This window comes from Antennarius striatus, chromosome 7 (genome assembly GCF_040054535.1).
Source record: "Antennarius striatus isolate MH-2024 chromosome 7, ASM4005453v1, whole genome shotgun sequence".
Lineage (NCBI taxonomy): Eukaryota > Metazoa > Chordata > Actinopteri > Lophiiformes > Antennariidae > Antennarius > Antennarius striatus.
In genome coordinates, this window is record NC_090782.1 from 11,824,414 (window position 1) to 11,839,964 (window position 15,551).

At 39.9% G+C, this 15,551-nt stretch overlaps 1 protein-coding gene across 1 annotated transcript in view; it reads left to right on the top strand.

Moving 5' to 3' along the window:
* The window catches only part of atp10a (ATPase phospholipid transporting 10A), a 34,903-nt gene extending 28,009 nt beyond the window's left edge, over positions 1–6,894 (top strand). Inside the window, exons 20-21 of the mRNA XM_068319221.1 lie at positions 3,512–3,699; positions 3,872–6,894. Coding sequence (XP_068175322.1) covers positions 3,512–3,699; positions 3,872–4,475 — 792 coding nt within the window. The 3' untranslated portion in view covers positions 4,476–6,894. The remainder of the gene's footprint in view (positions 1–3,511; positions 3,700–3,871) is intronic.
* Positions 6,895–15,551: the final 8,657 nt, after the last annotated feature.

Below are 15,551 nucleotides of genomic sequence, written 5' to 3' on the forward strand. Positions count from 1 at the left end.
AGCCTCTGCACAGGTCCTCAGTCGGTGAGATCAGTGGTGTAACTGCTGGCGTGTGTGTGGAAGGTTATTCCCCACGGAGCAGAACGCTCTGCAGCAGCAGAACCTTTTTTCTGTCTGCTTCTGTGCAGACCTGCGTCACAGCCCAGATCCACCTCACGCTGCTACGGCTCGCCAGCATACCTGTTTATGTTCCCCCACGTTCCCTCCCTGTGTCGGCTACATTCCCTGCGTGGTTTTTGTAAGCAGCCCAGCAGTCTTGGCTGTGAGCTATTTTGGTTTTAAGATCCTGCATTGAATCAAAGTCTTTTCCATTATACTGAGGCTGTAAATTTAGCTTGACGCATTTTCTACATGAAAAATGTCCCGATCACTAACTACCTTCCAGGACATTTTGGCCCTCTCGTGCAGAGAGAATTCATAGTCAGCAGCATCGACCAAAGGTAAACATTTCAAAACATTCAGGAGGCAGGTCTCTCAATCTCCGGCTGCACGGGATCCTAATGGATGCATGAATTTTAACAGTAGTGGAAGTCAATCAGGTACCTGTGGTGGCAGCGGACAGCACTCACTCTCTCCCCCATACAGCGGCTGTGAGGCAGTAATTAATAATGTGCCTGTGTGTCAGGAAGAACCTCAGTGAAACATCGTCCGGTTCTGTCACGTCGGGTAGCAAGTCAGCACATTTTTCATCAGCCTAAAGTCATTCAATAGCAAGAGAGCATCTGAATTCCCATAAATATGTGCATTAGTACCTTGAGATACAAGTTTAATTTGCTACGTGACTACTTAAATCAACTTGTATCTCAAACTAATTTTCCCCATCTAAAATAACAAAAAATATTTTAATTTGTTTCAGCCTTCTAAAAAAGCCCCAAACACCCTATATTATTAAAAAAACACATATTTTTATGAACCAATAGACCTGCAGACTTTACCTGTGTATAATTAATTTTATATATTAGCTTTATAAACAACGAGAAAGTCCACAATGCACTGACGATGTGCCCCACCTCTCGCCTGTAGTCCACTGGGATAGGCTCCAGTAACCCCCTGTGCAGGTGCACAGCAGAAGAAGATGGATGGATGTCAAAGCATGAAAAGAGTCGCAAAAGTCACAAGAACACATGAACCAGACACTCTTCCATCATCTTTTGAGTTGTTCTGCGTCTCACAAAAATTCTTTTGTATAATCCAAACACATCAAACTTCAGATTGTCCATCCATAACACTTTTTACGATTTTCCTCTGGCCAGTGTCTGTGTTCTTCTGCCAATATTAATCTTTCTCTTGTATTGGCTAGTATCAGATATGACTTTTTGTTTGCCACACCGTTTCACTGTAGATGTTGACACTAGTGTTTTGTGGGTATTAGTTATTGAAGCTGCCAGTTGAGGACCTGTGCGGCGTTTATTTCTCAAAATACAGACTCTAATGTACTCATCTTCTTGCTCAGTGTGCAGCGGGGCCTCCCACTTCTCTAGTTAGAGCCTGTTTGTGCTGTTCTCTGAAGGGAGTAGTGCACACCATTGAAATCTTCAGTTTTCTTGACAATACATGGAATAGCCCATATTTCTAAGAACAAGAATAGATTTCCAAGTTTCAGAGGAAAGTTCTTTTTCTGGTTTCAGCTGTGCTAACATAATTGCACAAAGGGTTTTCTAATCATCCATTAGCCTTCTGACGCAATGAGCAAACACATTGTACCATTAGAACAATGGAGTGATAGTAGCTGGGAATGGGTCTCTATACTCCTCTGTAGATATTGCACCAAAAACAACATATTTGCAGCTAGAATAGTCATTTACCACATTAGCAATGTAGAGTGTATTTCTGATTATCTTAACGTTGTCTTCATTGAAGAAAACACTTTGCTTTTCTTTCAAAAATAAGGCAATTTCTACGCGACCCCAAACTTTTGAAGGGTAGTGTATCTTGAACCAAAAATATATAGACAGTGACGGCTCATAACTCCAAAAACTCCTACGTCGAGTTGCTCCTATCTCAAGGTGCTGCTGTAGTATTAATTTGGTTTGATCATTTATTTTATTTACCTGCTTCAAAGAAAATTATTTTTTTATAAGAATATGCTTTTAATGTTAGTTTTGGCCATCAGATTCAAGGATGCAGCACATTTGGGCATAGTGAATTAAGGTATTAAACATGAAAGTTGCACCAATCAGTTCATTTATAGTATTAACAATCAAAATCAAATAACTGGACTGGTTTGAATCTCTGATAATACACTGTACATCGCCATCTCTTTACTTCTCTTCATGCTACTAGTAAATATAGTTAGCAACTAGCTGTGAAACATTTATCCGCTGGAGGTGGAACCAGAGAAGATCCAAAAGTATAAAAGTGAATTTAGAGCTTTGAGTTTGCTATAAGCAAATGATAACAAGTGAATGCTAATGTTAAGCACACAGGTCATTTGTCATGTGAGCTTCATAAAGCACCATCCACCAACATGAACATATCATTTATGCATATACAACATACAGCAATACAGGACAATTCTGAGAGCACACTGCACAGGAAAACCGCTCACAAATCACCTTAGAAACCCATTTATGTTATCTGTGGCTCGACAACGATCAAACAAATCTGGCGACACATCCCACTAAAAATAATTACTTCCATTAAAAAAATGGAGTTGATGATGATTTTTGTCATCAGTCTTACCAGAATATTGAATATTATCATAGTCTCTACTTTATTGTTTTGCACGTGATATGGATAATGCTAGGGTGATATGATTATATATCTCTATAAATAATCATGGTGGTACAGGTAAACCTCTGCTCACATCTTTAATTGGTTCCAGTAGACGTGACGTAAGTTGGAAGATGACATAAATCAAATTAACTTGTCTCCAGGCTAAACCACCACTGAAAACAGCCATTCCCACTTCTGTACTGTACTTTATTTATGAAATTTCTCAATGTTTTCTTTTTATTTTTTTATAAATCTACTTTAAGCTTACAAACAATTTTTAAAATTTATTATTGTAGTACAGAAAAAAACTTCTCCATCTTTTACATCGCCGTCTCGTCTTCAGTTGCTTATTCAGCATTGTGGGTAACGAGGGCCACTATGAGCTAACAATACGATACATGGTTTTATTCTTATTTATTTTGAAGTAACATGATGTTATGTGTTTTAATGGTTTACTTAGTGATTTCATGATTCCAAATATTGTGGATGTAAGTTTTTGTGATGTAAACTCGATTTTTATTTTTCCGTGTATATACTGAAGTATAATCGAGGACGATGTATCTCTACACGGCGTAAGCCGAGGCGTACCTGTATAATTTTTTTTCAGTTTTCCACTTTATATTATATATAACAAATGTCATTGTCTTGTTACTGTCTTATTAAGATCAGTCTGTTTTGTATGTAATGCTTTCAATGTTTTCAATCTAATAATGTGAGAACTCCTTTCTTTTTGTTTTATGATAGTCTGTCTAACACAGAACAGAAATAACATGTCAGTGCTTCACCTCCCTTGCAGACCTGGATGAACTGGCTGTCGATCACCTTCAGTGTGGTCTTGTTCTTCTCGGTGGCTCTGTGTTACAATGCCTCCTGTCCCACCTGCTACTCCCCCTCCAACCCCTACTGGACCATGCAAAGACTTCTGCAGGACCCCCTCTTCTACCTGCTTTGTGTCATCACGCCTGTCACTGCTCTGCTGCCCAGGTACACTCTGTTTGATGTGTGTCCAACAGACGACACAACGCCGCTTCTCCAATATTTATGGCCCATTCCAGGAATCATATCTGCACCAGATGCCTTTCATGTTTCTCCAGTGAGCCTGGCGTGTGTCTCTGGGAGGGTGCATCCTGATGTCTGCTTCTGTTTTACTTTACAGATATTTCTACAGGGCGTGTCAAGGAACGCTGTTTCCCAGCCCAGTCCAGGTTGGAAGACAGTTGGACAAACTCCCCCTTGAAACCCGCAGGAACATCCTCAGCCTCAGCAGGGTCAAGGTGGGGTCACCGCTCAGCGCCAAGCCTCCCTTCCTGTCCCTCTCTAAGCCTTCCCCTAAAGCTTGCAAAAATAAAGACAAGGGGAGTTTACCAAAGACACCACAGGGACCTGTTTTACATGCAGACAAACACAGAAGCTCTCCGGGGCCCACGGGCCCGTCGGACCTCCGCACATTAGTTTCTACAGAAACAGACACTCTTCCTTATACCAAAGATGTCCCCCAGCTCTCGGGGGGGCCTCAGCTACCTTCCACCAAAGACTCCGAGTGTCTGGATAAGACTTTAGAGGTGCCAGACCTGAGCCGGTCCAGCTGTGTCACCTCCACGCCTGTGCACTCACAGGCAGACAGTGTCCAGCTGAACCTGCCCCCCGACGGAGACCCCCAGTGTGTCAAATATACAAGGACCTCAGAGCAAAGACTCCAGTCTGACCACAGTATTCACCCAGCACAGAAGACTGAGCATTCGCTGCACACCATCTTGTGATGTCTTAGCCTCAAGTATGTCACTCAAACTACAATTTGCACAATAGTTTCTTAAAATCTAACTTTGTTGTATTTTTCAAGGAGATTTCTTTTATAAGAGATGCAAATAGGTACTTTATATTTTGGATGTTTTTGGACGTTTTTGAGTTTTAGGAAATGGAAGAACTGGAATATCTTCCAATAATTGTTGTTTTTTTCTATTTCTGGAAAGTTTTTCATGTCGTCGTGCTGCGTCTCACTACTTGATCGGGTTACAGTGTGAGGAATAACAGAGTCCAGACATTCCACTGCTGTTTTCTTTTCTGTGAAATGTAACTGTTCATTCTTACAGCCTCACCTGTGAGCGTACCTGTGTGAGACGCCAGTGGCCTCGAAGCAGTGTCTGCCTTCATAAGATGAACGTGTGTGTGTGTGTGTGTGTGTGTGTGTGTGTGTGTGTGTGTGTGTGTGTGTGTGTGTGTGTGTGTGTGTGTGTGTGTGTGTGTGTGTATGTGTGTTACATGAAGTTTGTCTTTGGATCCTAAATAGTGGCATTGAATCCATGTGTAAATCAGTCTTATTGCTGATTTGCAAACTTTTAAAAACTGAGAAGTGTGTTAATAGCTTTTCAGTCATATAGTACATTCCACTGAACTTTAAGAGATTTTGTCTATAAATATTGTGCTTTATCACAAAAAGAAATTTTATATGCAGTCTTAATACAGAAAGAGTGGACCAGATATGTTTGAGTGCTTGAGCACCTGTTGGTATTTGTAACTTTTTATTGTTTGTGTATGTGTCCTTTGATTCCTTGGATTTATTTTTACAGTTGCACATTCAAAGAGAGGTTAACATTTTAGGAAAGCAGGTACATCCGAAAATTTATACCAGGTGATGCAGCTGAGAAGTTAGACTGTAAACGTGGGGAACAGCTGGTGGAGTTCTGTCCAAATGTAAAAATGTCCAACACCTCTTTATAGAGTTCCTTTAATTCATACTTAATGTCTAAACTTTTTTCATTTTGTTCATTTCATTTGAACATTTCATTTTTCATTTTAGCCAGGATCCATTCAAATACAAGCTATCTTTTTCTGGAGAGTCCTGGTCTCTGATTCACTTTTTGACTTCGATTGTGTCTTCATTTATCAGTTTTTTCAGAATTCCAGCTAAAAATGATGACACTACCATTTAACAGAGCAAGACTAGCTGTTTCCCCTGCTTACAGTCGTCATGCTACGCTAAGCTAATCGTAGTTTCATGCGTGAAGTACAAAAATGTGTTATCCTTTTGACGCAACTCTATATCAATAACAAGCATTTAAACGTTCTGTTTTAGTAGTTTATCTCATCTCAGACTAATCATTTGTGCGAATGTTTGGCTGTGGACCAAACCCTTTTAAAAGCAGCTTTAATATTTAAATTTGCACTTTGGAGGTCTTGTATTTGAATCACCGTTGGTTATTATTTTTCTGGTGGCACGTCTCAAGCTCAGATACAGCGTGAAGAGGATTTGTATTTTCTTTCACACTTCTGAAATCAGATATTTGTCAAACTGTTAAACGTAAGGAGAATTGGGAATATGGAACAGTAAATTGTTTAAAAAGAATTTAAAGCGTCAGCACCTTTAAATATTTTGTGATTGCTGTATCTCTTTGTGTAAAATGTTTCATTTACCAAAGATCATTTTTTTACCAAGCAGCAACATGTGCCTTAACACTGGAAAATAAATAGCAAACAGAAGACTGTGCTCACAGCTAAATCTGCATTAGTTACAAGCTGATGGTGCATCTTTGTACAATGAGGAGCGTTTGTGTTGTAGATGATATTTATGAAGCTAAATGTTTTGTGGTTCCTCTCCTCTGTCTGTTTTTGCACATTGTACCTGTTTCCGGCATGTTGTTCACGTTTAATCTGTCCACTTTGTTTATGCTATCTTTCTATTGGGAGTTTTTGCCGCTTTGTTTCAGAATGAAGCATTAAAAGATGTTGAATTCCAACATATCCACATTCACAAAATCCTCAAGGCAGTATTCCTCAAAACTCCTAGATCATATCTCAGCTCCCTTTGTTGTTTTTTCATATTTTGGTTTCGAAATAGGTGAAATGTGGTTGTATGATTTTTTTATTATAAAAGTAACAAAGAAATGATCTGCTGTGAAGTTTCTGAGTGTCAGTCTAGTTTTTAATTTGGATTCAACAGAACCAAGAGAGCACAAAGTTTCCGGTGTCAAAATGGGGTTGTAACAAGCTCAAAACACAGAAAAATAACCAAACACACATCATCCACAGCTTATTTCAATGTTGTTGTTTTTTCTAGCAGTTCATTGTCTTTAAGTAATTTGAGATTTCTTACATCGTGGCTACTTATGAACAAAATGATAAAGTATCCTTTGCTACCTGTTTGTTCTGAAGAATGTTCTCGCTGCTTAATAAAATGTCTCAGTCCTAAATATGCTTCATGATTCTGGAGGAAAAACCATCCTTGAAAAGGAATGTTCTTAGTTTTATTAAACAGCTTGAATGGCCTGATAAGAAGTGGCACAAGTTACTAAACGGATGAGGTGCTGTGAGGTCGACTGCCACTGGTCTGTCCAATGATGATCTGGTGACACATTCTGCCATTGATGTTGCTAAAAGTTTCATTCACAAAACAAGTACTTAGATCATCAGTCTGTTAAACCTATAAAATAAATGGCATCAATCAGCAGGATCTCTAACAGCCTTCAAAAGTGGCCCGACTGCCCAGTAGGTTCACCCGGGTGCGTCACCAGCATTAAATGTTCCGTACAGTACAAACAAATAGCAGAACTGTCCTGATTTTAATCAGTGTTTAGAGAACTGATTAAAATACTTGAATAAAGTCCAATTTAATGTCAAAATCTCAAATCGCAATTTTCAGTAGAAAATGTTTTCTCTGCTACTATCATAGCATCCGTTCTGTTTGTTCCAAACCGACTCCTGACAGAAATAAGTGTCTCTTTGTACCTCTAGCCATTAAGCTGGCTAACTTGGTGATGTGGTACTGAACAGGTAGGGTGTGATCGGTTTATGACTGACAATAGATCCATGCTGTAGCTGTAAACTCACGAGTGCAGTGTGAGAGAAAAGCCGTCGGGTGTAAAAACAAAAAGTGTTAATAGATGTTAAAATTAGAGCTGACGGAACTGAAGGTGGGATGAAAGCTCTCAGAGAGGCTTCAGGAGGTGAGGCAGAAGGAGCCACAGCGTGACCTCACAGGTTTGAATCCTGTAAGGAAGATATTGTTGTACTGTTGACTTATTAATGCAAAAAAACAAACAAGTGACTTGCCAGGAAAATCCTCCTGACACTATTTGATTGACATCTTGGACCTAAAGCTCTGGAGGAAAAGCAAACATACATTTTCATATTTTTAGTTAACCTGTGTGACTTACATTCATATGTTCTAAATGTATTTTCTGATGTTCAGTCCTGTGACATCACACAAAATGAAGGAAGGACATTTTAAATCAATTACAAAGAAAGAGCTCATGTAAAATGAAAAATTCAAGCCTTCTGTTGCCACCTCTCCCCCACAGACCGTTTCTTTAGCTTCCCACAAACTGCAGCCCTTCAGCCATTCAACAGGCGGCTTTGAATGAGAGCAGATCTGCCAGAACTTGTGATCTCTCTATACTTCAGTGCTCAGCTGAATTTCAGAAGAATGCTGCAACGCTGGTTTAATGTAAAGCTCCCATTTTTGTGAATGTAGGCGTGAATCGTCAACACAACATGGTTCACGTCACTTCTTTATTGATTAGTAGGGTTTCCAGCAAAATAACAGGAAATGACATCTTTCAATGAATTTTGAAAACATAAATGAAAGTTGATTATATTCCAGTTGGTTAGGTATGAAGGTTTATTTCCTGCTGGCAGAAAGACACTTCAAGAAACACTAGCCAGCCTCTCCAAGCTGACATTTCCTTAGAGACTCCACATACTTACAGTTTTTTCAGGCGCTAACAAGCGTTTTTCCAAAGAGCAGTCAAATTTTCAAAACTCTTAACACAATTAGCTCAGCATCGGCCTTTTGTGGCCATACCATTCACACATTTCATGTTGCTTTCACTCATTATTCAGTCAGTGAACATATTTCCACAATGCTTTCATTTTCTTAACAGACAAGCTATACCTCCCAACAAAATTATGGATTGTTTTTTTTATTATTTACAAATGTTAACACACAACATCCCACAATAGCAACAACAACATTCTAAACCTTAGACACAGTATAAAAACCTCTGCTTCTGCAGTGATATCAGTTCAAAAACAATATATCGCAACTGATAAACAAACAATTGAATATTTTGTTTTAATTTTTAATTTTTAAAAATTTTATTTACTCAATTAATCCCTAAAGGGAAATTAGTGGCAAACTCTAGTGTTAGTAATTCATACGTGCATACATTAGTGTGTACAGGCCCTGAACACACATTCACACACACAGGGGTCCTGTACGCATGCAGGGGGGTGGGGGGTAGAGTGGCGGGCAGCTCCTTTATGGTGCGCCCAAATGAGCAACCTGTAAAGGGGACGGCACCTTGCTCAAGGGCACCTCGGCAGTGCTCCAGAGGTGAGCTGACACCTCCCACTGTCAGCTCACACTCTGGGTATTTTTGGGTGGGAGTGGGGATCGAACCGCCAATCTTGGAACATTGGACGACCCGCTCTACCACCGAGTCACTGCCCCCCCATTGACACACAGCTGATCATTACCAAGGGTGGATCCGGCGTACCAAGCGGTTCTATCCCAGGTGCTTCGCCTTGGATGATATCAGAGATCGTAGAGATTAGAGACAGTAATTTTGTGTTTTTTTACGTAAGCCCCCCGTCCCCTTTTTTTTCTGGACATTTTGTTGCTGTTGTTTTGTTTTGTTCAGAACGCTCTTGTGTGTTTCATGAATATTTTGTTCACTGTAAGCTTTTTCTCTTCTATCATATGGTAAACAGTATTTTTACTGTACCTCCTGTAATAAACTGTAAAGGAAAAAAACTGATTTGCTCTTCACTAGAATGCTTTTGAATGTGAACATTGCATGTGGACATAAAGTTCCCAGCCGAGAAATTTTGTGTACATTTTGCAGGCAAATACCAGTAAAACTGAAACATGAAAGTCCATGCAATTGTTATAATGTCAACAATACCCAGTATTTTGAACCCTGGTGTACTTTGACTGCATGTACCTTATGAAGTGAAAACTAGAATTATTGTTTGACATGGTAATTTCATTTTGAGTCAAATATCCAGTGTTTTGGTAAAGTGTGCGTACAGAAAAAGATGTATTCTATTTTGAAATGAAGAGTTAGTGTTTATTTAACAAAATGTGTTTTTGAGAAGAAAATTAACCATTTGGTAAATTGTGCTTTCAAGGTGTGAGTCTGTGTTAAGAGATTAGAAAAAGTATTTGAAGTATGGGTAAGCGCCTGCTATCTACTGAAAAAAACTGTAAATATGGCCTGACCTCTCTTCAAATAGATAATTTCCTTTTCAAACAGTTTCTGAGGAAGCTCTTGGTTGTGTCTCTCAGTGACGCCCAGCTCATCTACATACGTCAGCTCTGTGTTCTCATCTGCTCATCTACAGTACCTGCACGAAGGCGTGACACGCAAGAGCCTTTTAGAAGATGGATGATCTTTGGTCTGGCGTTGCAGCGGTTGTCTTTACCTGGTGTGAATAACATCTGCAGTGGCTTCACAGAGAGAGGAGCGTTATTAACGTTTGTCTTTTAAAGCACAGGGAGGGACGATGCTCTGCTGATGCTGCAGCACAGCGGCCAAATTACTGACCGCCGCTGCACTTTTGAAGAGCGGGTTCCTCGTCTGAGATAATGATGACTCCTCCACCCTCACGGCGCTGCTCTCTCCATCTCTTTCAAAGCCCAGGTGTAACCCAGCTGGATTGATCAGCTGTTTTTTCTGCATGTGTGGCACGTGTAAAGGTTTGTTTTTTTTTGTGATTAATCTGCTCTCACTGGGATGAGATATGCAGCACATGCAATAAAAAAGATGATTGTCGCAAGTTTCACATTTTTGTATTGTGGAAATTCATGTAGAAGATTGATCATATACAGTAATTAAAGCCCCTCTCCATCTCCACTCCGGCTCATCGGTGGATATGAAGGATTCCTCCCAGTCTCCTTTGGTCTTTCTTCATTTTCTCTAATGACTTTCTTGATTACCTGCAGTCTGCAGAGACACAGGAGGCTAATTTGGGTGAAGCTAATGGAGTTTAATTTGCATTTTATCATAGCGGAGCTTCATAGATCCTGGTCATTAAAGTTGCTTTGACCCGTTTCACGACCCGCTGCTTTAACAAGCTAAAGGCAGGATATTTCCTAAGCTGCCTCATATGTAATCTGGTCAAATGAAACTGTTGTTTAAACAAACCTTGCGTCCTCTCCTCTGCAACCTTTGGATGGGTGTTTTGCTGAGAAGATAGTGTGTCCAGCTAGAGGAGGTATTGTAAGCCTCCATTTTGCACAATTACTTGGTTTAAATGGAGCATCCCTGCTCTTCTTCTGTGTAACATCCCAGAAATTTAACTGAAACTACAGGAACACCCACATGATACACAACACAAAAACAGGCATGATGAAATGACTAGTGGTCAGTAAAAATCCTGGAATTCACTCTATGTTGTTTTAATTACATACAAAATAGCCACTATAGTTGTTTAGATTCTCATGAGCCCGTCACAGTTATTACAGTACTTTCTGCACACAGTTTTTGAGAAAATAAAGGCATTATAGTGCAGAAAATACTGTTGTCACATCTCGGGTTTAATAGTTTCTGTTTGTTTTCTTTCTGCTAACATATCATGTCATTTTAGATTCTACCTTCATTTGCAATCGGCTCATTCCAGTCACCTGTCCTCTCTCGAAACACCTGCAGCCACTCCCCAGTCTGCCTAGTTTTTTCATCTGCATGTTGGACTGATTACCCGGTACCTGACCCGTGCCTGTATTATGAAACCAGTTCTGAGACTATACTTGCCCGCTACTCTGTTGTGCTTTTGGGTTCCCCTTGCCAGTCGTGTTCGACCCCTTGACAACTGTACATGATGTCCTGAAGCAGAGGCAGAGGTCTACCAGGAGCCAGCTTTCACATTGTTCCCAGGATATGACATGCTGGTGGGGGAAAGGTAGGGACAACTCACAACCCCAACCCCCCCCATGCAGCCAATCCCAGTAAACTTGTCTGGACCCCATCTTTTTTTTTTTTAAATTTCATTCATCAGAGTGATGGCCAGAGGACAGATCAACCTCTTGTTTCCAGACAGCGTCTGTGTGGAAGGTCGACTTCAGGTCTAGAGACCTTAAGTGGCTACTGAAAGGTGTCCACGTCTCTGGATGTGGTTTGCAGTGAACATCCCCTACCTGCCCGGTCGGATCTCTTTGTTCCTCCTTTGGTTCGGAACATCATCTGTGCAGAATCACCATAAGTACTCAGCAATGTTCTCACAAACCTGCTTAAACTGACATCTTTGTCTTTTGTTTTCTATGACCTGCCTCCATCTCACTCTCTCCCTGCCATGTTCACTGTCCAGGCTGTGGTGGACCAGATGCTGTTCTGGTTGGAGGCAGGTTGTCATCATCCACTATTAAGTTCCATTCAAGTCCAGTGTTATAACTGTTGCCTCCCAACAGGAGATGTTCTGTGCTACACATCCTCTCTGTGGTGCTGCTGGGTGGCGTCTGAGTCAGTGTGCCTCTGGTAGTCCAGCTAGGTTCTGTCAATGAACCCAGAGTTTCTTGTGCTGACACCAGACACTAGCGAGACAGACACAGGTTTTTGGGACTTGATAAATTTTCACAAGTCGAACTAATGAGGAGGCCGGCGGGTTATCTTCCACATGCCGTTTCATTGTGTGGTCCTGTTGACCACTGAGGTGTGACTGGTGTGCATTAATGCTATCTGCTATGCACTTATTCTGGTATGACATAAATAATTTTATTTATCTTTTGGCACTGTCCACTATTTATCTCCAGAGATGCTTAACATTTTTCTACCAACATAAATATGAATCATTTATTGTAAAAAAAAAAAAATCCCAGCATCACTGTGGACCTGCTGTGGTTATAAACAGAATGAAAAAGAGGAGCCGATAGCTTGAGGGTGTCTAATCATGTGGTAGATGTTGATATAACTTTATTGATGAAAATGATTACTGCAGAATAAATGCTCCTAATGGTGCTGGAGGGAAGTTACAAATCACCAACACAAACAGGATGAAACCTCTGAGGATTATGATAGTTGCAAAATTCAATGAAAATCAGTCCAATAGATATTAGACAATTGATATTATTAATATTAGTAGTATCCTGAAAGGAACATGCTAAAAAACAAAATAAAGGAAAACATCCCAGAGGACCATAATACCATGAAAAAAGCATGAGGAACGTATCACTGTAGGTAATTCTTTGCTTTTTCCTCATAAATATTTCAGTCACATTCAGCTGAAGTGTTATAAATCTCCTGAGATGATGAGCTCAGATTATAAGCCTGGGGTTACGGGGATGACAGGTATTCATCCGTCCTGATCACAGCATAGATGTCTTGGTTTCCAGAGTGACCTCTGTCTCTGTTAGCCTGTAAACCCATTCCTGTATGCGCTGATAAAATGAACCTCCTCTCCCCACACACATGTCCTACATGCAACCTTCAGTGTCTTCCTCTGAACTCCGCACCACCCTGAAGATACATTCTTAAACTACCGGCGTTAAAATGGAGGTTAATTGATATGTTCCAGGAATGAGTGGTGTGATGATCTTAATTTTAGGCACTCTTAAACCCCATTAAATGGCTGGGAGGGAGCTGATATAATCATAGATTATCACACACACTGAGGAACGAAATGCCCACCAGTGTCGGTTTATGTTCCGAGGTGGAGCTGGACGTCTTTGAGAGGCGGCTGAAGCCCTAATCTCCTCCATTTGGAGCATTAAACGTAACATGACCTGAGCAGAAAGGCTGCCGTGAAATAATGAAACAGGCTGCTGTGTGTGCTGGAGTGTAACACTCAGAAAACACAGCTGACTGAAGGAGCTGCATCTGTAATGGAGTGAATAGGTGCTTTAATGGGGTATTTTGAGCTTTTTTTGTGGAGTCTTCTGAGGTAGTCAATGTGTTACCAATAGTAGTCTGGTAATCTGAAGTCACACAATCAGTAATATTACTGACCAATCAGTAAGTTTTGTTTCACAAGGTATAGGTCCTCATTTTGTCAGGGTGAGTTTACCAGGTGGTTGTGATTGGAAACAATTTGAAACGCTCAGTGTTTCAGCGTGCAGTGTTAATATTTATTTATTGACCTGGGCCTTTCTCAGTGAATGAAAGTTATTATTTAATGTTTCCCTAAACTAAAACAGGACCAAATCGATCGTCATGGATGATTAGAAAAACAGAATAAACTTTTGTGAGGCGCTATGGTGTGAAACACATTGAAAGTGAAAGAAAAGTAGTAACAGTAATAATACTAATCTGTAAAAACAAATACTTCCTGTTTTCTGTACACAGTGTTACTATAATCAGATAATATGGCAGATTTACACGATACTTTTATCAAAATGCGTCCTGGACACAGGTGACGAACAGCCGGTTTGACTTTAAGGAGATTCCAACCACCAGAACAGGAAATGATAACAGTTCCTAGACAGCTGCTTTCTATTCCGCTACACCTACAGACTGATTTAATTCTTGGTGAATATTTTCATGTTTAAAAAGACAGGTGTCGCATATGAAAAGGAACGGGTCCCTGGCAAAACTATTTTACTTTAAAGGCCACTGAAGGCCACTTCGATAGCACACATTAATTTGATGACAATTTAGCATTATTCTGTTGTTTTTTCTTACCAAAATATCACTTGGAAGTCACGATTAACATCTACCTAAGGTTTTAGTGTCCATCCGTGCAACAGAATTGTTTCAAATTTGAGCCAAAGAAGATTTCCTATTAGGAATATGATTTGGACACGTAACAGATTCATAAAAAGAGTTCAAAATATATAAAGTTCACTGAAGTCAAGGTGTGTCACAGAGTTATGCTATAGTTCCTTGTAGCTTCATCACTTTGCATAAAGTACCTCACATCGATTTTAGCAATAAACCAGTAACTTCAAAGTATTTCAGCTGGTCACAAACAAAAAGATCAACACAAGAGACCAGGTGAGAGTTCAAGTCACAAGGTCAGGTAAACTCTGGTATCCACAAACTGTGATAATTAAATAACAATACTTACTTTTACAGAACAAAATGTTATTTATCTACAGGATACTGTGAAATAAATACCCCCCAAAACACCAGAAACATTTACTCGTGACTCAAGTGTCACCAGGCTGAATGTTAGATGATTTGTGTCATTACAGTGACCCCTAGGGTTGATATGAGGTACTGCAGGGAACCCCAGCCGTACCGTTAGGTTCAATCACAGTAATTACTAAATTAATGTTGTGCATGAAGTCCTTTAACTCAGTGTGACGTGTTAATGTAGAACCGCTCATACAATAACAGGTAGAATGTCATATCTCAAAAAATTATTTTACTAATGTATGAATATGAATATATTTGCATCCCTTCTCTATCACCATATATAAAAGCCTAATATAGTTCACCTTGACCTCTGCAGCACCTTCTGGATGGATAGGAAGCCCTCTCTGTGTCTATATCAGAAAGCTCAGCATAATGACAGCAATACACATGCAATAGATTATGAATAATTTATTGGGCTTTATTACAGAATGAGATGGCAGTCATTTGATTACCTGCTGTATCTGCCTGGTTTGATTTATAGTGTATGACTGATTTAAAGATCGGCCTGCACCTCCATCAATACTTCGACTGAAGCAACCTGACTTTTCAAAGATTTATATGCAAACGGTGAAAATGGAAAATTTAGTTGGAGTAACTGTAACACTGAATGTATTTAATAAATTAATGAATAAGCACTTTTAGTAATGATGTCTGTTCAGCATACAGCTTCTAGAGGCAAGGACTAATCATCAGAGGAACACATTCTGTCTTTATAGGCACTGCCTTGAACACACTAAAAAAATAGCAAATATTTCACACAAGCAAAGATGCAAT